This window comes from Ambystoma mexicanum, chromosome 12 (assembly GCF_040938575.1).
Source record: "Ambystoma mexicanum isolate Mex_15411 chromosome 12, UKY_AmexF1_1, whole genome shotgun sequence".
Classification (NCBI taxonomy): Eukaryota; Metazoa; Chordata; class Amphibia; order Caudata; family Ambystomatidae; genus Ambystoma; species Ambystoma mexicanum.
The window spans coordinates 1,110,512,793-1,110,537,680 of NC_090936.1; the positions used below are offsets into that span (position 1 = coordinate 1,110,512,793).

At 47.2% G+C, this 24,888-nt stretch overlaps 1 protein-coding gene across 1 annotated transcript in view; it reads right to left on the reverse strand.

The window, feature by feature from the left end:
- The window catches only part of ITIH5 (inter-alpha-trypsin inhibitor heavy chain 5), a 457,780-nt gene extending 440,054 nt beyond the window's left edge, over positions 1-17,726 (reverse strand). Inside the window, exon 1 of the mRNA XM_069629674.1 lies at positions 15,668-17,726. Within this exon, the coding sequence (XP_069485775.1) occupies positions 15,668-15,784 (117 nt within the window). The 5' untranslated portion in view covers positions 15,785-17,726. The remainder of the gene's footprint in view (positions 1-15,667) is intronic.
- Positions 17,727-24,888: the final 7,162 nt, after the last annotated feature.

Consider the following 24,888-nt stretch of genomic DNA (forward strand, 5'->3'; position numbering starts at 1 on the left):
GGCTGCAAGCCCATGTCACATAGTGCACTATGCTTCACCTACCCTCTTCCCAGCCCAGACCACAGGTCCACTACTTGGCTGTTAGGTGCCCGCACCCTTCCTCCAGATACATCTCGGGTTCCCTTCCAGCAATGACTTCACCCTCGGCCGCTGTACTGGCGGCCAGGTGCTGGTCCCCGTCACCCCTCGTGTAAACCAGCAACTCCGGGAGCTTGCGCCTGCGCCTGGGGAGGGTGTCATAACATGGAGGCCCGGGGTGACGTTTCTGCGCAGCTATGGACGGGCCGCGGATGCGATGCGGTGCTGTTATGACACTTGGCACTTAGGAGAGCGCAGAGGGAGGGGGAAACAAACGCGCAAGAGCAAGTCTGCCAACACCGGGGTCTGTGCAGCTTCGCACGAAGCCTCGGCGCAACGCACAATATTTATAAAAAGGGATTCATTTGGCGTGACTTGGTCCGTCCATCTGTCGCTGTATGTCTGTCTGGCGCGCTCAACACGCTCTCTGTACATAAGAATGCCACATCATTTACCCTTCTCCCAACTAAAGGAATTCAGGAAAACAGGCGCAATGAAGGGGAGAAAAGGCGCCGACACTTCAACCTGACAGGCGCGAACCCGCTCCCAAACAGGCAGGCCATATTGCCAAAACAACTAAGACCCAGAGCGTTCTGTCTCCACCAGTTCTGTGACCACTACATTATCTGAAAAACTACTCCTAACTATAACCACAAGGGACAAATCCAGCTATATATCTGTATACAAAACACCAATAAAAGTTATGGTGTGTTTTAAAAGGCTTGGAGAAAAAAAGACGTTCATCTGAACTGTGAAAGTAGAATAATCCATTTGAACCAAGTAACATTCCACCACGCCACCTAGTAGTCATCTGTGGAAGTTCACCTCCAGCTCAGGTGTTACACAAGCAAGGCATTGTGGGTATGCAAATTAGCCCACGTACAAGCCTTTCGAGGCAGGCCATTGAGGAGAGAGGGAGAGAGAGAGAGAGTGTACCTTTATGACTTGGGACAGGCTTATGATTGGAGCTTCAACCCTCCATCAAATCAGGAACTTCCTGTATGACAAGGGCGCTTCATGCAACCACACAGCTCCAGGCCTAGATGTTGCTGCTCATGTAGCTATGTTTACCACAAGCTACACATTCACTGTAGTTGCCTTCACTCTGCTTTAAAGCAAGTACAGACTAAAGAAACACACCCACACGACCGCAAACATGCCTCTCACCATCCTCCCTACCCGTCTCAATTTAAGTCTATTTCTGTCTGTACTTCTATGTCTCTCCCTCTCATCTGTTCCTTACCACCCACATACTATGTTCTGAACACTTCCTGGCGGGGTTACAATACGCTGATACCAAGACCAGTATAGGCGCCGTAAGGGCACTACGGTGGTGATGGGCGCAGTATAAACGTATTTTAGCATAGCATAACATGTCACTGGTACCTAATTGAGGAAATATTAACGGCAGCATCGCGGTACCGGCTCATAACGGAGTGCAGCCCTTGTTCACAGACATGAGCACTGCACATGTCTTTAACGACGGCTTAGTGCCGTTATCACCTGGTTGTGGCCCACTGCGGCAGCGATTATAGCCATCAGCACCCCAGAATAACGCTAGAGAGCGGGAGACGTTAATCATGGCAAATAAAGAGCCTACAACAGGCATGGCTGCCATGGACTTGCAGCGTCATGGGACAGGGAGGGCGTAAATTGGTGCAGAGCTGTGCTGCGGTGGAGCGGGGGGCCGAGGTGGAGGCATGGAGGCAAAGACAGCAGCCTGACAAATGGAGAAGTGTATAGGGAGCGAGCAAAAACTGTCAGTGAATTGAATGCAGGCCTGCAGTGAGTGCAGACTATTAACCTCCTATTTACCCAGCATTTCTTGCACTGTGATTTGGAAGGAGATTGTGGAGTGTCTCCAAACATTAGGGGGTCAGTACGAGTTTGGCGATGCAGTACATTTTTGGTGGTAATTCTATTACTGCTTTTAGGATTGAACATAAGTACTGCACTACCAAATTTTGGCTTTGGAGGTGGCGTGTAGGTGGTGCATGTGGGAAATTCTTGGAGGTAACTCTTCCACTTTCCCTCCGAAAAGTTGATGATTTACTGCAGAGGAATTACCACTCGCAGTAATTCCTGCGAAATCACAATGAAGTCCTGTGGGCTCCAAAAATGGGCACAATTACAAACCTTACCCCACTCATAATCTTGCAATGCAATTTCAGGTCTGTTTGGTGGTAGTAATTGCGGCCAAACTAGCGATGAGGCTGTATGTTTGCTTGTCAGCCAGACTTTCCTGCCTAAGGACTCACATTCTAGGGTACCTATTAACCAGAGATCCTATGCCGTGGGCAACCAAGCTACTGGGATGCAACGTGGTCTGTATCTGTGCCAGTCCATGCATTGATCACTGTGAGTTGGCTGCCTGCAAAGACAATCAGGAGAACATAGACATATTCACCACAAGGCCAACTCGGCCCACCCTAGGGCGGCAGATTGTCTGAGGGGCAGCATTTTATTGCAGTTTATTGTTAATTTACTGGTTGTCATTTTTTAAATATATATATTTTTTTAGTTCAGCTGATTGACAACACTGCAAGCAATTTTGAGCTATTAACAGTCATTCCACTCTGACAGCTAAATTTTTTGATGGCCAAACTTGCATATATGCTTGATATTTGCAAAAAGTGTTAGGGTGACTTGTTCCAAACCAAGCATGCATGTAGATATTTAGTGATTCAGTCATACAACTCTCAGAGACATATATGACAGATATAAAGCTCCTTGGTCATTCTTATCTTTCCGATATGCTCTTTAATATGCAAAACAGCCAAAACCTCATTGGTTTTATTAGTGCCACTTCACATTATCTTTGGAGTTCTTTCTAATCCATACACACATACACTGCGGTAAGCAATAATTTTTATATTCAAATACACACCATTCATTTTGTAAACCTCTGCAACAATTAGGGTTTGCTCTTCAGAAACGTAAAGGGTAAACATGATGCATCCTTTTACAATATTAAACACATAACTATGCTTACGTCAAGCACAGAGTTTCCACAGGTGGCACTAAAATGAATGTTGTTCAGAAGCAAGCAATGATTTCCCTCCCCAGCCCCACGTTTCATAGGTCTGTGGCAGTCAAAAGGCGCACACATGAAATAGATCATAGAGAGGTAAAAATGGCAATGAGTAAAGCTGAATGCGCGAGTGCATTAAGAAGCCTGTAAAAGGAGACCCAAAGGCATAGAAGGGTGAGAATAAAAACTGGGTCTCAAAGGTGCACACTGTTTCACAGCTGTAAAGGTGACCCATAAAAATATCCTTTCCGCCATCTTTACAGAAGCTGCTTAGTGCTAAGCAGGCAAATAACATCCCTGATGGGTTTATCATGTGTCTTTGATGTCATTCTGCTGCACGCTCAGTACTACCAGGAGAATCAACTGTTAAGTATGTCACACAATGCGTAACTGTGATGTTTATAAGTAATCTTTACATTAATTATATTTTAAATACAAGATAGGACTTTTACTGTGAAACAGTACTTCAAACACCAGCAGGACATCTATAGCTATACCTAGAATTCTCAAAATGTTCCTATGTATTGCACAGTCCAACCAACACTACAGAGTTAAACATTTTAAATTACCAGAAGCGCAAGCTGGCAAGACCCATAGCCTAAACCACGCCCACATAGGCAATATTGTGCTAGAACGCCTGATCCATTGCTAACTTTTACTCTTGCAGTGTTGGGTATTTTGAACAATTGCACAAACAGCAACGATGTAAAAAGTAGGTGCCATTTAATTTGTTATAAAAGGTGCCTGCATTGTGTAGCTATGAGTTGCTTCAGGGCCATCGCTATCCATTACTCAACTGTAGGAATTCACAGCCAAATATTCCAAGAGACTTCTCCAACTGTCTTTACTTTACTGAGGTGTTTATGCCCAGGCAGAGTTTACACATTTCACTGCTGATTTTACCATATTTTAATGACGTTCCAGCTCAAGGTTTTGGAGTTACATCGGCTGCAGCAGGTAACTTGCCTTATTTCCATTTTGCTCCCTGCTAACACCAGAGCTGTAACCATGGGAAGTGGGTTGATTTCTTTTTATTGAACATTTTTATAAGATGTGCCTGTTCCACTTGCATATATTTCATATGTAAACTTTACCATTTGACGAGCCCGGATGAAGAAATGTGGTTATGTTGCATTAATACTACAGACTAGGCTAGGTGCTTCTCATGGAGTGAGTGACAGCAGGCAATTTGTGAGAGAAACCAGAAATTAGCATTGAATCCGAAATTCCTCATTCCAACCTTCTCTCACTTGTGTCCAGTTGGCAGACAGCTTATTTTCTTATCACTTCCTCTAAAAGATTGTTTTCGTCCCTTACCAAAAGTAGACAACTAGCTGTAACAGTTGCACTTAACTGGAGAACACACTGCCTTCCTCCAAAACTTGGGCAGCAGAGATCTGAAAACACTCTTTCAACTAACATCACATAGAAGATGACAGGCTTGAATTAATAGAGGAAGCAATAACTTTCTAATCCCTGCAACCTTAAAAATGTCCTTATAATGTTGTCAAGCCAAAATGGAGGACATAATGGGATAAATGGGCCTAGTTTGGACGAGGCGGGCAGAGTTTGTCGAAGGGGCGGAATCTGCTGAAGGTGCAGAGTCTGGCAGAGGTGGAGTAAAGTTGGGGGGGGCTGCATGCACTTATTTGGGCCTAGGGCAGCAGAAAGCCTAAATATGCCACTGCAGGAGAATTCAGCTCAGGAGCCAAAGGTTGGTTTTGTGATAGAAAGATGCTGTTGTTCCTCCTTGGTTGGGATCATGTCAATATCTAAGGGGAATCCAAAGCATTTGAACTTTTGGCTGCGGGTTACGGGTTGTGTTAAACTGAGACGGAATGAGGGGAAGATCTTAGTTCTGACCGTTTTTGGGGATGAGGAACCTTGCCGTCCTCATGGTCCTGTTGTAATGAGTAAAAAACAGGCAAAATCACGTTTACACTTCACTTTTCCATTATGCTGATGGAAAAGTGTGAATGCGTAACTCAGTTAACAATTGCAGGAGGAACTTGCAATGAAGTTCCATGGAAATCACCTGCTTTTACAAGGTGGTAATTTCAAGCGGATTCCACAGGAATCCACACCGCCAGCATGAAATCCATGCTGGCGGTAAGGCAGCTGCATTTGTCTGGCAGAGCAACACATAACCCCATTTTATCTACGAGAGTAACCTTTCAGAACCAGCTGAAATGTGTTAATTTCGAAGGTGGCACTTTTTAATCATTTTCAGGAAGAACAACTTTGCCTTACTCCAGGGAAAATTCTATAACCTATCCCCGTGTAAAAATCCATTGTAGGATCCTGCATCCCAGGCATGTTTCTAAGGAGGAGTAAGGTAACCCACACATGGCTGTGTTTCTGAGGAGGAGTAAGGTAACCCACACCTGGCAGTGTTTCTTAGGAGGAGTAAGTTAACTCACACCTTGCTGTGTTTCTAAGGAGGAGTAAGGTAAACCACACCTGGCTGCGTTTCTAAGGAGGAGTAAGGTAACCCACACCTGGCCGTGTTTCTAAGGAGGAGTAAGGTAACCCACACCTGGCCGGGTTTCTAAGGAGGAGTAAGCTAACCCACACCTCGCAGTGTTTCTTAGGAGGAGTAAGTTAACCCACACCTTGCCGTGTTTCTAAGGAGGAGTAAGGTAAGCCACACCTGGCTGTGTTTCTAAGGAGGAGTAAGGTAACCCACACCTGGCCGTGTTTCTAAGGAGGAGTAAGGTAACCCACACCTGGCTGTGTTCATGAGGAGATGTAAGGTAACCCACACCTGGCCGGGTTTCTAAGGAGGAGTAAGGTAACCCACACCTGGCCGGGTTTCTAAGGTGGATGAGTAAGGTAACCCACACATGGTTGTGTTTCTAAGGAGGAGTAAAGTAACCCACACCTGGCAGTGTTTCTTAGGAGGAGTAAGTTAACCCACACCTTGCCGTGTTTCTAAGGAGGAGTAAGGTAAGCCACACCGGGCTGTGTTTCTAAGGAGGAGTAAGGTAACCCACACCTGGCCGTGTTTCTAAGGAGGAGTAAGGTAACCCGCACCTGCCTGTGTTTCTAAGAAGGAGTAAGGTAACTCACACCTGGCAGTGTTTCTAAGGAGGAGTAAGGTAACCCACACTTGGCCATGTTTCTAAGGAGGAGCAAGGTAACCCACAACTGGCAGTGTTTCTAAGGAGGAGTAAGGTAACTCACATCTGGCCGTGTTTCTGAGGAGGAGGAGTAAGGTAACCCACACCTGGGCATGTTTCTAAGGGGGAGTAAGGTGACCCACACCTGGGCGTGTTTCCTAGGAGGAGTAAGGTAACCCACACCTGGCCCTGTTTCTAAGGAGGAGTAAGGTAACCCACACCTGGCCGTGTTTCTAAGGAGGAGTTTCTGTGGAGGAGTAAGGTAACCCACACCTGGCTGTGTTTCTAAGGAGGAGTAAGGTAACCCACACCTGGTCGTGTTTCTAAGGAGGAGTAAGGTAACCCACACCTGGCCGGGTTTCTAATGAGGTGTAAGGTAACCCACACCTGGCCGGGTTTCTAAGGTGGATGAGTAAGGTAACCCACACCTGGCCGTGTTTCTAAGGAGGAGTAAAGTAACCCACGCTTGGCAGTGTTTCTTAGGAGGAGTAAGTTAACCCACACCTTGCTGTGTTTCTAAGGAGGAGTAAGGTAAGCCACACCTGGTTGTGTTTCTAAGGAGGGGTAAGGTAACCCACACCTGGCCGTGTTTCTAAGGAGGAGGAAGGTAACCCGCACCTGCCTGTGTTTCTAGGAAGGAGTAAGGTAACTCACACCTGGCAGTGTTTCTAAGGAGGAGTAAGGTAACCCACACTTAGCCATGTTTCTAAGGAGGAGTAAGGTAACCCACAACTGGTAGTGTTTCTAAGGAGGAGTAAGGTAACTCACACCTGGCCGTGTTTGTGAGGAGGAGGAGTAAGGTAACCCACACCTGGCCGTGTTTCTAAGGGGGAGTAAGGTGACCCACACCTGGGCGTGTTTCTAAGGAGGAGTAAGGTAACCCACACCTGGCCGTGTTTCTGAGGAGGAGGAGTAAGGTAACCCACAGCTGGTCGTGTTTCTAAGGAGGAGTAAAGTAACCCACACCTGCCAGTGTTTCTTAGGAGGAGTAAGTTAACCCACACCTTGCCGTGTTTCTAAGGAGGAGTAAGGTAAGCCACACCGGGCTGTGTTTCTAAGGAGGAGTAAGGTAACCCACACCTGGCCGTGTTTCTAAGGAGGAGTAAGGTAACTCACACCTGGCCGTGTTTCTGAGGAGGAGGAGTAAGGTAACCCACACCTGGGCGTGTTTCCTAGGAGGAGTAAGGTAACCCACACCTGGCCCTGTTTCTAAGGAGGAGTAAGGTAACCCACACCTGGCTGTGTTCATGAGGAGGAGTAAGATAACCCACACCTGGCTGGGTTTCTAAGGAGGAGTAAGGTAACCCACACCTGGCCGGGTTTCTAAAGGTGGATGAGTAAGGTAACCCACACCTGGCCATGTTTCTAAGGAGGAGTAAAGTAACCCACGCTTGGCAGTGTTTCTTAGGAGGAGTAAGTTAACCCACACCTTGCTGTGTTCTAAGGAGGAGAAGGTAAGCCACACCTGGTTGTGTTTCTAAGGAGGGGTAAGGTAACCCACACCTGGCCGTGTTTCTAAGGAGGAGTAAGGTAACCCGCGCCTGCCTGTGTTTCTAAGAAGGAGTGAGGTAACTCACACCTGGCAGTGTTTCTAAGGAGGAGTAAGGTAACCCACACTTAGCCATGTTTCTAAGGAGGAGTAAGGTAACCCACAACTGGCAGTGTTTCTAAGGAGGAGTAAGGTAACTCACACCTGGCTGTGTTTCTGAGGAGGAGGAGTAAGGTAACCCACACCTGGCCGTGTTTCTAAGGGGGAGTAAAGTGGCCCACACCTGGGCGTGTTTCTAAGGAATAGTAAGGTAACCCACACCTGGCGTGTTACTAAGGAGGAGTTTCTGTGGAGGAGTAAGGTAACCCACACCTGGCCGTGTTTCTAAGGGGGAGTAAGGTGACCCACACCTGGGCGTGTTTCTAAGGAGGAGTAAGGTAACCCACACCTGGCTGCGTTTCTAAGGATGAGTTTCTGTGGAGGAGTAAGGTAACCCACACCTGGTCGTGTTTCTAAGGAGATGTAAGGTAACCCGCACCTGGCCCTGTTTCTAAGGAGGAGTAAGGTAACCCACACTTAGCCATGTTTCTAAGGAGGAGTAAGGTAACCCACACCTGCCTGTGTTTCTAAGGAGGAGTAAGGTGACCTACACCTGGCCGTGTTTCTGAGGAGGAGTAAGGTAACCCACACCTGGCCCTGTTTCTAAGGAGGAGTAAGGTAACCCACACTTAGCCATGTTTCTAAGGAGGAGTAAGGTAACCCACACCTGGCTGTGTTTCTGAGGAGGAGTAAGGTAACCCACACCTGGCCGTGTTTCTAAGGAGGAGTAAGGTGACCTACACCTGGCCCTGTTTCTAAGGAGGAGTAAGGTAACCCACACCTGGCCGTGTTTCTAAGGAGATGTAAGGTAACCCACACCTGGCCGCGTTTCTAAGGAGGAGTTTCTGTGGAGGAGTAAGGTAACCCACACCTGGCCGTGTTTCTAAGGAGGAGTAAGGTGACCTACACCTGGCTGTGTTTCTAAGGAGGAGTAAGGTAACCCACACCTGGCTGTGTTTGGAACACGTTCTGCTATCATCGGAAGTCATAAGGCTGTAGAGAGAAGAACAGAATGAGGGAGTGTCTGTATTCAAGGTTGAATCCACATCTGGAGAGTTTGCCTGGGAAGAAGACTACAGAGTTTGAAGGTGACACCCGCCAAAGACAGTTTGGGTGCCGGCATCTTTGAACGAATGCAACTCTTTATTTGGGAGATGAATACTTACCCTCACTCCAAATTCCACCAAAAATGCAGATAAAGACATGTAGAATAAATGGGCTTGTAGGAAGAACCTGAACTGAATACTGAAAGTGAGGAGTCCCTGCTGGTCCCTACAACCTACAAATACCCTACTGAATACAGGTGTCTATCCGAGACCTCTACAAACTGCATGGGACAGGGCAGTGCACACTCCCCTTGTCTCGCGGAGATCATTCTCAATGCCTTTTGAACCATGCTCCCTCTAGAAAACTAGTTGGATCTATCAGCACATGGGCTCTGACAACAAAGTGTCAAACGATCTCTGTGGCCACTAACAACATGGCTGAACATTTCAAAATCTGAAAGGAACTCGCCAAACCTACCACAGTCTCAACCTCTCCCCTGCCCTCCCAGGCACTCTGCACTTCTCTGGCATCTCACTTCATCTCCAAAACTCATGACATCCTCTCCTCATTCACCTCTACACCACAATCTACCCCTCCCCTTCTTCCAGGCCTCTTTTGACCCGCCTCTCCCTTCCCCTTTTATTCCCCTCTTCTTCTCCCATAACACCTGATGAGGTTTCTAGACTAGTCCGCTCTATGAAAATCTCCTCCAAATAGGTGCTCCCCTGCTCCTCCAGAGCTATCAAGGACAACATTATCTCTCTTGCTCCAGCCTTGGCCAATTTCTGCAATCACTCCTTTCTCACAATGCTTTCCCCTCACTTCTCAAGCACTCCCTTGTGCACACTCTCCTGAAAAAACCTTCCACCAATCCTTTCTATCCCGCAAACTACCGCCCTTCCCCACTAGTCCCTTCCTGGGCAAACTCTTGGAGAAACTGGCCATCTCCCAGCTTGTACACCACACCAGATCTGTTGGTTGTCTCAACAACCACCAGTCTGGCTTTTGAGCTGCCGGAGGCATGGAAACTGCTCTCCTGAACACCTGTGAAGACTTGCTCACTAATCTTGATTCAAGATGTTCTTCTGTTCTCATCCTTCTTGACCTCTTCTCTGCCTTTGATACAGTCAACCATGCCACCCTGATAAAGCGCCTCCGGCACACCCCTGGCATCATGGACCTGACTCTGGTTTGGTTGAATGCCTTTCCCTCTGACCGACTCGCCCACGTTCAATTGGGCCCTTTCCTTTCCACCATCTCACTCTCCACCCGTGGTGCCTCTTGCCCTGGCTTTTCAATATCGACCTGCCCCCCATAGCCCATCTGATCTCCTCCTTCTCTCCTAATTTTCAGTGTTATGCTGATGACACACAGCTTTCTTTCAAGCTTCACTCCTCTATCTCCTCTTCTTCCTCTCTCATTCCTGACTGCTCGTCTACTATTCAGGCATGGTGCACTATCAAACAATATCTGCCTTAATGCCATTAAGACTGAGATCATTATCATAGGGACCCCTGCTCCCTCTTTACCCCCGCTCCCACACCCTGGCACCCTCCTTGGGCCTCCTCCTCTCACCCTCGTATGAAGCAAAAAACCTTGGTGTCATCTTTGACTCCTCCCTCTCCTTCTCTCCTCGCATCATGGACCTGGCCAAGAAGGCTCACTTCCAGCTTCACTTCCTCAGATGCCTTCTCCCCTTCCTCACCTTCCCCCAGAAACTCAACATCTCCAGACCTCTGGTTCTCTCCAGGCTGGACTACTGCAACAGCCTCTTACTCAACCTGCCTAACTCTTCCCTTCACTCCCTTCAACTAATCCAAAATAGGACTGCAAGACTTATCCTTGGCCTCAAGCCCAGGGACCGCATTTCTCTAGCCCTTAAATCTCTCCAATTAATCCTGGTGGCTGCGAGGATCAAATTCAAGACCTTCTGCACCATCCACAAGGCTTTCTCCAGTCTGGGACCACGCTATATCCAACTCTCTCTCCCTAAATACCTCCCCTCTAAAGCCCTTCAGTCTGCTAACTCCAACTCTCTGCAAATCAGACGTTTTTACAAGCAGAGAGTGGGGGGTAGATCTCTCTCCTCCGCAGGAGCCTCCCTCTGGAATGGCCTCCCTGCCCCTCTCAGACTTGAGCCTGTCTCCTTAAGTTCTGGAAGCTCCTCAAGGTTTTCCTTTCTCTTCTTCCTTCCCACTTCCCTCCCCCTGCTAATGTCCCATCTTCCTGTGACTGGTGGCCTGCTTCCTTCAGAGTCCTACAGGGCACCAGGCCATCCCATGCTTAGTCTACCTCTGCATTTATTCTCCCATCCCCCCCTCATACGGCATTTGTCTTCACTGGCCCCACCGCCTACACCTAGCTGGTTTGCTTGCACCCCTTGTAGCCTCCCAGCTCCTTAATTGCACTTAGTTGTGGACACCCCTTACTCCCTTCCTCCCCCTGGCTCTGCCCACCAGGGTTTCCTGGCACTCTGCTTCACATGGGCACTTCCACCCAGTTCCTGCACTTCACCACCTCCCTTTCCCCATGCACTTATAGTTACCGCACTTGCACGATCTGAATGGCGCAAAGGCCTATTAGGATTGCTACTTTCCCCCTTCCTGTCCCCACCTCCTGCCTTGCCGTACTTCGAAACACTTGTGTATAGGCGCATTACAAATGAACAAAAAATAAATAAATAAAGAGTTGAGAAAACTGTCACAGACATACACTAACATTCGACAGAGCCTGAAGAACTGTAGCTTTCAAGGGCACCTGCACCTTCAATCAAAATAAGCCCCCATGGTGCCCACACTCTGAGGCATGTTTATTTACCGGTTTCACTTTCACTTGATTCTTGTTTCCGCCCTTCCGCTCCCTCATCGAAACAGTGCCTTCCAGACCGTAACAGTCCGCAACGTCCCCCAGCTTCAGTGTGTTCCAGTCTGGGAGTCACTGTTTCAGTGGTGGGGAGGTGCAGGAGGACTCTGGCAACATTGAAACAGGCAAGGAGACTATCCACAGATCCGTTTTGGCCTCCAGCCCTCCCAAGGAACGATGAAGCCATAAGCAGCTTGCCTTGATGTCACAGGAACCCAAGGACCCTTGGAACTGTTTCACTACCGCCCCATTACTGTAGCCGAATGGGTGCCCATGCCAGTCAGAAACTCCTGCAGAGCCACAATAACAAAGGAAACGAAGCATTTAACAGCTGAATGGAAAGGACTCAAGGCCCCCCGTCTACAGAGGACCCAAGCATTTCACAGCTATTCTGAAGGTGGCTGAGAAGATCTGAAGGCGTGGTGTGTGAAGTGCTCAGCAACAGGACCATCTCCTAGTAATCCAGTAACCCCAAACCCTAAGCAACATACCTGTATCCTGAAGTTACCATGGGGCAGGGTCCCTAGGGCAGCCCATCATTGGCCACTGACTCTATGGAGCCCCAATAACCCCCTCAACCAACATGCCCTTGCAGTTTAACTTACCTTAACAGGAGATTATGAATGTTTCCACATTAGGACTTGGGACTTTCTGCTAATATACTTATTTTAACTGGAACATTCATATGTGCATGTCTTTGGGAGCTGTAAATGACATATACACTGCATCCCTTTCTTTGGGAACATTCCTTCAATATCATCCACAGGGTCTGGGGAGAAGGTCTGATGAGACCTGCACTAACAGTTGTGGATTGTCAGGGTATGGTGCTGCAGGCTCTGATGACTGACATTGTAGGTCAAATTTATATTTTCCATGGTTGAGATGATATGGAAGATGGTTTGGTCCAGTTTGAGGGTGGTCGATGAGGTGGACAGCGTTGTGGCACATCCTTAATGAGAGGATGGGCAGTGCCCAGCCACCCAGCCTACCAGTATGGCCACAATAAATGCAGATAAAGAGAAATGCACAGGTGTGGTATCTTCCCCTACAGGAACCCAGAGCCACCACCACACATGGCCAATTGCTCTGGGCTGGTTGGGGTGAGAGCTTTCCCAATGAAGCATAGCCAATTGGGCAGGTGGACCGGGTCACTGCAGGCAGTGGGGTTGCCTCTCTACCACCTCCTCAATGTGCTGCCCAAACGAGGTAAGCACATAGGGGGTGTATGTGTGTTTGTGGGGACATAATTCCTGAAAATATGTTCTACAGGCAATATGGCCTCATATTCTGGGGGCATAGATCATACAAATGTGTTTAACATGGACATTCTGGCACAATGGAATTGTATTTTACATGGCAATGCTGGCATATTCTATGGAAATATGCATCATTAAAGTTTCATATAAAGGACTGTACTGGTATGTGGCCATTGGCATCCTAAATACATGTTTAAATTACAATGCTGGAGTATTTTATGAGGGCATGCATGTGGAAGATGTGTCTTGCTGGGCAATGCTGGCATATTGTTTGGGGACATGAATCATAGGGATGTATTTCACAGGCACTGCAGACATATATTTTGGGGACATGCATCATCTAAACCTGTTTTACCAACCAGTCCTGTCACATAGTATGGGGACATGCATCATGAACATTTGTTTTATATGGTAACCCTGTCATATATTGTGGTGAGATGCATCATGAAAACCTGTTTTCCAGGGCAAAGCTGGTATATTTCATGGGCACATGCGTCATGAACATGCATTTTATTCGGCAATGCTGGCATATTTTGTGCAGTCATTTATCATGAAAATGTGTTTTACAAACAAAGCTAGCATATAGTGTGGGGACATGCATCATAAGAACATGTTTTACAGAGCCATCCTGGTCTATATTGAGGGAAATGCAGCATGAAACATGTTTAACAAAGCAACCTTGGTATATATTGTGGGGGCCTGCCACATGAAAACATGTTTACTGGGAAATCCTGGCATATATTTGGGGACATGCATCATGAAAATGTGTTTCACAGACAATCCCAGAATATTTTGTTGGCCATGCTTCATAAACTTGTTTTTTTATGTAGAAATGCGGGCCTATTTTGAAGGGCTATGGATCATACAAATATTTTTACATGGATCCTGGCATACATTTAGGGACAAGCAGCAGGAACATGTGTTTTATAGGGCAATCCTGGTATATATTGTGGGGTCATGAATTATGAAATGTTGGTTCACAAGGCAGTACTGGTATATTTTGTAATGAAACACATTGAGAAAATGCACTTTACAGTGCAATGTTGGCTTAAATTGTGGGCACAATTATCGTGACATATATGGTGTACAGAAGCATTATGAAACAGGGGACCTATAGAGCACTTCTGGCCTTTTGTAGGCACAGGCATCATGGATGGGTTTTGAAGTGGCAATGTTGGCATATATGGTGGGCACATGGATTGTGAAAGTCTGTTTTACAGTGCAATGCTAGACTGCATTGTGGGCAGAGGCATAATGACCTGTCCTTTATAGCACAATGTTTGCATAAAATGTGGGCACCGGCATAATGAAACTGCTTTATATGCAGAAGGGATTTATGTCCTTTCACTTACAGAAATCACCTATCCCAATCAACTAGACCACTGCAAAATTAGTAAAAAAAGGGGTGCCAGCTACATAAGTCAGTCTTTAGGTGAAGCAGTCAACATCATCAAAGGCAGCAATTAAAGAGTGGCAAAGATGCAATAAACCACAACGATCCTCTTCCAAACACTGCTCCACCTCCGTCCGACACACTACGTAGACTCCTTTTTGAGGCCTGCAAAATACTATCCCCATGAAATGCAAATTTCTATTTTGGGGGACGGGGGGTTGCAAACAAATCTAGAGGATTTTGATCGCATTATCATCAACAAGGCATTCATTATCAATCTCAGAAGGATGAAAGGATGAGTCAGCACCACTGAGATTCCAGATTTCGGGCTGAAGGGTCCCAGATATGTGCACAGCATTTGCATAAACCAGGGAGCTATCTTACACACTCACTAACAGTAAAAAGAAGGTTTTGACCAAAGGTGTTAATAACTAAGTTAACATAACAATGAAATGCAATAGCGACATTCTTTCTTTCATTGAAATCCTATAGAATGGGGCCCAAAAATAGGTCGTATAAAGATAATGATGTGTTATTTTTATAGCGCCTTAATTCCAAAGCGAATTAGAGAACACATATTTATATACCGCCTTAATCCAAAGAGCATTAGAGAGCACATATTTATATAGCGCCTTAACCCAAAGAGCATTAGAGAGCACATATTTATATAGCGCCTTAACCCAAAGCGCATTACAGAGCACATATTTACATACAACATCACCCAACTGAAATCTTTGAGAGCATGACAACGAAGCGCAGTATCAGTCAACGAGGTTTCTAGGAACAGTTTATGCACGCATTAAAAGATGCGCACCTTTTATTGGCAGCAAAGCCTGCGTTCCGGTAAAGACCCATCTAACCAAAATGGGAAAAATCAAAAGATGGAGAGACCTGCACTCGAGAAATAGTCACTTCGCGCTTTTGAATACTTGGCCTTGTGGAGTTACATGCATAGAACATCAATAATTAAAGCTAACCCGAAGTGCACGAAACACGTGCGCCTTGTGCACAGCACATCATTTCAATGGCGCTCTGAACTATTTCTATTGGCTGAGCTCTTGTTGAATGGCTGCTGCTATATCAGAAGCAACATAGAATAATCAGGTAAAGCGCTCATGGGTCATTAGCTAAAGGCACCTGCTACATGTAACCTATGCATTGCCTTTCTGTTCACGCATCTAAGACACCTTCTTGAAACAGCGCCTCGATGCCTCTGGGCTGTAGGCGCTTTGCAAATACAAAAATAAATTAAACAAATAAATAAATAATGCAAATGGCTCGACAGAAACTTACATTCACTTGACCATATGGGCGCATGACAGCCGCGTTGGGGTTCTCCTGTGACGTCACAGGTCCCTGTCCCAAAGAAAGGAGGGGGAGATGGAGAAAGAGGCAAACGAGGAAGACCATGGCCAATCGTGGGGCTTGTGTATGTGATGTATAAAATAACGTTTCATACAAGTCTAGCCCTGGGGCCCAGTTCCTTGCCCTCCCAAAAGGGCTTAAGCTGCAAGTGGTGACATGGCACAGTGAGAAGTGGTGCCGAAGAGGAGATGAGTCCTCGGCAGGTCAATGGGTTCTGCAGATCAGTCCCAGTGCTGGCGGGCAGCTAGTGTGCCCTGCTGCACGATGGTGCCGAGGTGGCCGGATCTATGATGAGTCTTCAGCCTATTGACGTTGGACAGGCCAGATTGATCCTTGCAAAAAGACAAGTGGGACGCTTGGAACACTGGATTTGGCAAATGAGAGGTTGATGAGCCCCTTCGGTGCTGATGCCCAATAGAGCTGGGAAGGAAGCGAAGCCTGATTTGGTCAGCAAGCTAGTATCTTTGCTGGGGTTGGCAGGTGTGCTGGATAGTTAACCTTCCTTTCTGAAGCAAACTTGAAAGATGAATCCTTTTTACAGTTCCCAGGTCTGCAATTAAAGATAGCCGTTGGTTTCTAAATAGCATGCAGATACGGTGCTCCTTTCCAGCAGCAATCTTAGTTGATGAATCCTTGTTTAAGTGTTTCTAGGATGCTAAGACATTAGATGAATCCTCCCCATTTGATATTCAGCCTCCTTGGCAGTTAGATAAACTCTTCTGTAGTTAGGGATGTACTAACCCACTGTCTTGGACCTGAGATCGGTTTAGGAAGCTCAGAAGATGAGTCCCTTTTCGGGAATTCCCAGGTACTGGCGTTAAACGAGCATTTGTTAAATGACTGGCATGCAGAGCCGGTGTCTGCGAGTGGAGCTGCTCCCCTGCAGCACTCTTGTAAATTGAATATTTTTCCGGTGGTTATCAAGTGTAGAATCAGATAAACACTTTCTTTTAGTGAGCCATTCAATACTGTAGCATGGGAGTTCGGCCCCTTTGCTGGCCTAGCAGCCTTGGTAGATAAATCCTTATACAGGGGTTGGCAGTTGAGTCTTTATTCTTGTAGTTAAATTACTCGTTTCAGGGCTGGCACTTAAAGGTTGACTACCTTCCCACAGGCAACTTGACAGCTTATGTGTTATTTCTGGAGTTTAATGAGTCCTAGTGACGTAAGTGGCATCCAGAACTTGTCCTTGAAACCCGAATCCTATCCCCACAGCTATTTTAGTAGATTAGTCCTTTTTAAAGAATCCACAAGTTTGAGAGTGCTCCAAGTGGTGTACAGAACTGGCAGATGAATCAGGGATTCACAGGTTTGAGTTTGCTGAAAGTTGTGTGCAGTCAGAACTGAGCTGCCTTTTGGCAGCAGGCTCGGCTGATTAATTCTTAGTCCGACAATAAAATGAGTCCTAGTAACGTAAGTGGGGTCCAAGTCTGGCGATTGAGAGATGACTCTTCTCTCGCTGTGTCTGTTCTGGGAGATGAGTCCCTTTGCACGGATCCACAGGTTTGGGGTTGCGAGAGTGATGTACAGAGCCGACCGATCCCTCTCCTTTCAGGTGTCCTCTTGCAGCAATCCTTATTCAGGGATTCAACAGCTGCAACTACTCTCAAGAGCTGATTATCCCTCCGTGTGGCTTTTTTGGTCGATGAATCCTGGTTCAGGGATTCACGGGCGGGGATAGTGTTGCAGGTAGTCTTAAGTTCTGGTGCCGGAGACCTGATCAGTCCTCCTTGCGGCTGCTTCGGCAGATGAATCCTTGCCGGGGGGATTCACAGGCTTGAGCTGTCTGAAAGTCGCGTGCAGAGGGGATGCCTGAGGTCCGGGCTCTCTACTTGGAGAAGGAGACAGGATAACTTGTCCTTGAGCTGCGGGGCTGAGCTCCGTCCCGGCTGCAGGCTGGTGGCCGAATCGCGGGAGCGAGCAGCAGTGCCAGGGAAGCCAGCGCTCTCCCTCCTCCCTCCCCTTGCCAAGCTCCCTGAGGAGGGCCGGCCTGCGAGCAAAGTTCACTGGCTCGGAGGAGCAGCGGCTCCCATCGCATCCTCAAGGAAACACGGGCGCAGCCCACCCAGCTGCTCGAAATCTACTGTGTATTCATGAGTTTTCCTTAAGCCTATCCAGAAGTGAAAAGCGACTGCTTTTTATTATTCGCAGGATCCAGTCTGTCGCTAGCCACTTCGAATGTTGCTAGGTAAGTGGATATGTAAAGTGATTAAACCAGGATCACACAACGTGGTGGACGGGGGAAGCCGGGATTAGAATTCAAGCTTCGTCCTCGTCATACCTCTATGGCTAAATGCCACAAGAAGCTGCTCCTGAGATGTTCAGAGTAAGTGTAGATGTGGAGGGCAGAGCACAGCGAGCACACCCCACACTTTGAATTTCTGGATATTTTCTCTATCGACCGCCAAGGAATACGGGGGGTGGGGAGGGGGTGCCAAAGCTTAGGTGCTCCTTTAGAGCTCTATCTGGGCAACCTACCGTGGAAGGCAGGCTCTGCAGCCATTTTTCCTTCCAATGTAGATTCACTGCGTTGCGTAATACTAAGTATAATTACAGTGCTGTGAAGCAGGACAAATCCAGCATCAAGCACTATATAAAATCACAGTTTATTATGATGTTTGACTCGAAGTTCAGATAGCCGGACTTAGCTGGGAATATACAGGCCCGATTCATAGAAAAACCGCAAAGCCCCTTCAAAGAACTTGCGTGTAGAACAACATTGCGCCTACCTGCACGCAAAAGTATGTTTTGCGCGTTCTGCGTATTCATGGAATTATAACCGCAAAGTAACCCTAGGCGCAAAGAAAATAGAGTAGCACCCGGAACGCCCATGACACACCCCCATGCAAACCAAAACCAGCGACATATACCAACCTTTGCGCCTGCCTTATCCCCATCATCAAGCACCCTGGCAATACTGCGAGAACCCCCCACCCCCCCGCGACCAGGCAGCACCCCAGCCAACACTGCGTATGAACCCCGTAAACCAAAACTACACCCGACAATCTGCGCAGCATTTCACGTAACTCAAGGCAGCTCCCGGTCAACCTGCGGACGAAACCCCATAATTCAAGTCAGCACCCTGCTAATCTGCATGCGATCACCCCTAACTCCAAGCGGCACCTCAGCTATGTGCTGTCACTTCTAATTGCTATGTAAACATTACCTTTGCACGTCACATCTTATGTGCATTGTGCTTTGTGCCTCCTATCAAGTGGTGGTGAGTTCAAATGGTTTGCGTGTGACTTTTCCAGACGTGAAGTTGCGCATTGAATTCGATGAAAGGGGTTGGATTTGTGCTTGACTGGGCGTGCGATTCCTTTGCGTGGCCGTCCCTCAACAAGTCCATGTTATTCCTTGTTCTTCCTCATTTTGCCCTGAGAATGGGGAATATGCATGTCCCCCCCCTATTTATTTCTTTGCGTAGGCCCGTTCCACACTTTACGTGGAGTGCCGCGCAAAGCGCTCGATTGCACAGAAAGACGTGACAGACCAGCGCAAAGTCTGGGAATAGACGCAAAGTCTGATCCATGAAGCAGGAAAAGAAGTGTTCAGCCCGGCTGAAAAGTGTGCAAAGTCACTTTTCAGTGTGCAAATAAATCTATGAATCAGTGCCAAAGTGCTGTGAAAAGGGGAGGCACCTCGGGCGTTATAGGTAGGGTGCAGGTGTAGCAGAGGAGCTTGAGTGAGTAAGGGGAACAAGTGGAAGGGGGTTCACAGGGGTAGAAATAGGGTTGAGTGCAGCAATCAGCAATTGGCGATATGTTTTCTGAAGAATAGGGTCTGCAGTTCCTTCCGGAACTGTAGGATGGTGGGGCCAGTCTTATCTGCATTGGTAACTTGTTCTAGAGACAGGGTGGAAAGCAGGAAAAGGTCTATTTCCTGTTGTTTCCCTCTTAGAGTTCTTTGTTTCCAGCCTGGTGATGTGTTGGCTTCGGCTGGTGCGCCAGCATCGGGAGATGGTGAGTTTCAAAGCCAAGCAGACGGGTGTGATGGCGTTGACTGCTTTGTAGGTGATGCAGGCAGTCTTGAACATGATGTGTGCTTGAACGAGGTGCCAGTACAGCACCTTAAGATTGGGGGTGATGTGATTGCATTTTCCTGTACCTGTGAGGAGGCGTGCTGCGGCATGCTGCGTGGCTTTCAGAGGGGCCAAGGCGGCACTGCCACTGTACAGGCAGGGGTGGCCAGGGCTTGGACAACTGATCTGAAACCCGGGGGACAGGGGGAAGCATGGATGAATGGCTTTACTTGCTAGAGGCGCGCCAGCTGGTACCATCTTGCTAGGATCTTCTTGGCACATATTACATAATAAAGCAGGAGATTTTGCGATAAGTGTTGCAGCATGAATCCAGCAAGCTTGATGTTAGCCAATTCTGGACTTGTACGTGATTGGGGGGCTTCCTTATATGGTTGAGCTCAAGGAACGCCCTTGAAATACAGGCTTGGATGAGGGGTGTCATTTATCTTTAGATAAACATCATGTCATCGGTGTATTGGTGTATATTGATGTCTCTGTTGGTGAGGAGCTCCCCCAGAGGTCCCATGTAGAGATTGAAGAGGAAAGGGGACAGGATGGAGTCTCATGATATGATATGTTAGGTTATTTATTACTTGCTTAATACCCAGAGGTTTCTAAGAGCAGACGCGGGGATCGAACCTGTGTTGCTCCATGTCGTCTTGATTCCAAGGAGAGCACGTTGCCCCATAGCTATCCTTCCGAGACTTGCTCGTTCATGCATATCTCGATGTGAAGAAAGAACAGATGCAGCATTCAAACAATGCAAACCAGAAGACAGGTCATTTACAAAGATTTACTACCCCTTTAGTTCATGATCTGATGGTGTAAGTGCAGACCCTAGCCCATGTAAATGTGTATCAAAGCCATGGCGGTGGTTTAGCCCTCCCGAAGCATTGGATTAGGGCAACGAACAGCTTATAGGAATTTCTTGATTCCTTTGCGGTTCAGTTCACGTCTAAGCCTCATATGTTTGTTTCGGACAGGATAAAGGTTGGATTTGGGTTTGGCATTCTTGCATGCCAGGCTTTAGGCCAGTGAGATAGCTCAGCAGGCTGAGCACTCGCTGCTGCGATCTGTTTGTGGTCTGCAGGTCGCAGACACGACATCCGGCAAGGCCATCTCAGTCTTTCATCCTTTGGAGGTCAATAAATGAGTACCAACTTCGGTTGGGTGATAATGGTATGCAAATAATGTTGTAAGTACAGCGCTTTGGCGAAGGTGCTACATAAATAACAAACCATGATCATTTGGCTGGTAACATGCCCTCGGTGATGGCAGGCGATTCAGTCTTTCACAAAGATTCTTCCTTCGTAGCAGCTCTTCACCAGACGTTAGGGAGCCCACATATGGACATTAATCCTGAAGCAGCTGTTTGTGATCCTCAGAAAGACACGATGACACAAGACCCCTTTCCTATATTACCAGTTTTAAGCCGCGTGCTGATGAGACTGACCAATTGGTTGGGAAGGAAGCATGACACCCAGTTTCAGACGCATCACAGGGAGTACACAGAGGCTGCGTTGGACATATCCACCCATCATCCCTCTTTTCAGAGACGAATCAAGTTGGCCCGGCACACAGACTTTTGCCTCCAGCGAAGAAAGTTGCAGGCCTAGTACGATAGTCGCTTGTTTTGTTCCTCCCCTCCCTTTCTGCACTCCTCTCCCTCACCTCTTGTTTTTCTCCGGCTCTACCAGAAATGTCATCAGGCCTAGTATGGTAGTCGCCTGACTGTCTCCATTTCCTTCCTGCTCTCCCCCTCCCTTCCTTATCTATGTCTTAGCTCTTGCACCAAGCCGAGTACGATAGTTCATTTCACATCCTTACTGTTCATGGCCTGTAAGAATGTCATTGTATTTTCCCTTGTTCCCTCCCTTGCCTTGAAGCGCTTTGAAACACATTGTGTATAGGCACTATATAAATAAACTATCATATCATATCATAAATACAGAAGAGGTGAGTGCCGAGAGCTTGGGTTTCTCCTCTGAGAGAAGATTGTGAAAGAAGTGACCCAGTACCATCTCTTAACCTTGCTAGTATCCCAGGACCCGAAGAGCCCATTCAGGGTGCTATGGGTCACGGGCCACTCCCGGATGAAGAACACATGTGGAAATGCCACTGGTGACTAGATCTGCACTGTGGTCAGAAGAAGCACTTTACAAAAGTTTGCAAAAACCAATCCCATACATTTTTGGGAAACTACATCACCCACCTCATTTGAGAAAGCAGAGGTTGGGGGGACCTGCCGCACCCCCTTAGTTGTCCAGCCAGTCAGTGTCATCCAGTTCTGTCGGTGCTGGGTTGTTTCTTGTTTTCTGATGAAACCCCAGAGGAAGAAGCGTTGCTGCGTTCTGGTGCATCAGGAATGTAAAGGTATTGGCAATGGGAAAGAGGCACTGCCGTGGTCACCAAAACATGTGCTTATGCTGCTTATGCAGTTGCTGGTTGGCGCCTCTGCCAGTAAATGCACAGATCAAGTTACTGCAAGTTAGTTTGAAAACTCAGCAGACAAGTTTTTTTGTTGTTGTTTTAACAGCCTCTGCTAGATTTCCATTCATTTTCGGAAATACCTGGTTGCCGTGAGCAAAATGCAGAGCCATTGTGAGGTTTCTCTGCTGATTCTTTCTAATTGTTGTGTACAGGAGGGTGGAGCGACCTCTGAACGAGTCCTTGAGATTCAGAGCTCGCCCTCTGGCACCTTAAGTTGAGATAGCGGCATCTTGAGGAGGATGGGGTGCAGGATTCTCTTACTCCAACACCAATCAATAAGGAGAAGTCAATGGTTTGGCAAAGGGAAGTCCGTTTAATGACAAGTACAAAAAATGGGGAAACAAATGGAAATCATCAGAGCTGCGATCGCCTGTCTCGCTTCAACTCCCAAATTCTTCATGCAAACAGTAACTTTTATAGCAAATTCTCATCATCATTGACGTGTAAAACTCCTAAGTTTGACATGCAATTCTATTGGCTGGAAAAGGTAACTTAAGTATAGGTACTATATCTGTTTATGGTAGCAGAGTGTGGGGATTGGATAACTTTTATCGGGTGGGCGTCTATGCCCATCCCTCTACAACACTCGTGATAGATGTCACTAAAAGTACAAAGTCTTATTGGTTCTACTCGCTATAGGACCCTAGATTATTTGGTCCATTGTGATTGGGTCGGTTACACCCCTAGCCATAAATCTTCACTTTAATTAGCAGCATGCAGAATGGACACCCAGATGCAGTGTACCCCAAGATTCACCCTGCCTCCCTTCCATCAATCAGCACTTTAGGGCTATTGGTCAATTAGTTGGCCGAGAGTGGCCTCGAACTGTAGCTTCCTATCCAGAAAGGTTTTGGTATCCTCTGGGTTTGGATGACATCAGATGTGGGCACCTCTCCGCGCCAGGCTGGTCACGTGTCTGTTCACCGTGGATCGGCTTAATTTTCCCTCTATTTGTGAATTGGATTCTTTGTTCGGCCTCGCCACCTGCCTGGGCCTCCTTATCTCGACCTTCACGGGCTAGGCTTCAATGCTCTGAAGTTTAGATTATTTGGAGTTGCTGTTCTCCTCCCTTCCTTGGGTTGAACTCGAATTCCTGGCCATGAGCTGCTTCTAGCTGAGTTTCGATTCCGTTCTTTCGTCTGACTTTGAGCTAGTTTATGAATCCTGGCCTGTTCGTCCTCTATCATCCTAGGCTTAATTCTGCTTTTGTAAAATGGAGTCGCACTTGTATAATGTGCTTTTTGAGGTAGATATATAGTTGCCGCTTGCCGCTCTATCCTTCTACTAAGCATTGCAAGCAGTACTGTTTCCTTAGCTTCTTGTGTTCCAAGCCTATTTACAGGCATTTAGCCAGTTACATTTTTTCATCCTGTTTTCAATGTTTACGTTTCTTTATATTTCAATATCGTCCCTTCTTCTATGTCTGTCACATCCGTATTCATATCATCTCATCCTGTAGTGTCATCTTTTGATCATCATTTCGTTCACCTGAACTGTCTGTCCGGGCCAATGTGTCGTCACCATTCGTCTTCAATAAGGGCCCTTTGGGTCTCTGCCGGGACAGTTTGTAAGTAGTCTTCATTTCGCGTCAGCTGCTGGTATGGTTGTCTTAATGGTTACCTTGCAGCCCATGGTTGTGTGGTTATTGGCGCTTTAATATCTATACAAGTCCTTCTGATGGGTACTGGACAGAGCCCCACTGTGGCTCTCTGTTGGTTTATTTGCTCCTTATACATCACATATCTTGGTGAGTACGCTTCTGGCATCTCAAAATGGGGGGCTGGAGTGCAGGCCAAATTTGGGGCTTTCTTCGCACCTTTCTGGCATTGTGTGATGATTATCTTGATAACACAAAATCCTAGTAGTATCATCAATAGCAAGGCTCCAAGAAATTTGAATACATCTGCCATCCACTGTGGGACCCATGAGAATAAAGTTCCAAACCAGCTGTCATCATCAACTTCGTCGGTTTCATTGATCATCTGGTTCTGTAGGTTTGTCAGCATACTTATGGCTTCTGTTAAGGTACCATTTTCTTCGTCATGCAAAGGTATAAATGTGCAAAACGATTCTCCAATTTTTGCACAAACACCTCCATCCATCGCAGTGATCATGTCAAGTACATATCTGTTCTGGAGCGTCATCAGTCGGATTGCTCTTAATTCTTCCTTAATGACATTGGGCCTCATTACACGGTAGGCAGTGAGCCATGGCGCTATTAGCGCCATGGCTCATGCCGGTAAAATACCGGCACCGCCTTGGCGGAAAGGGGATTTACCGCCCCATTCCAAGGTTGGAGGGGCGGTAAATCCCCTTTCCGCCATTGCCCTTCCCCATTCCCATTTCTGCCCCATAGGGCTCTATGGAAATGGGGAAGGCGCTAATTACGGCACCGCAATTTTGCGGTGCCGTAATTAGCTCCGAGGTCCCTTAGCGGGTTGGATTTTAACGCCTGCAAGAAGCAGGCGTTAAATCCTCCAACCCACAAAGGGACCTCGTAGTACGGCGGTAAGGGTTAACGGTCACCGTTGCCATTAACGGTGACCGTTAACCCTTACCGCCGTCCGTGTAATGAGGCCCTTTGAATCCTTTTATGGTAGTGTTGATGGTCTGCAATAACTCCCATCTGGTTATCTGC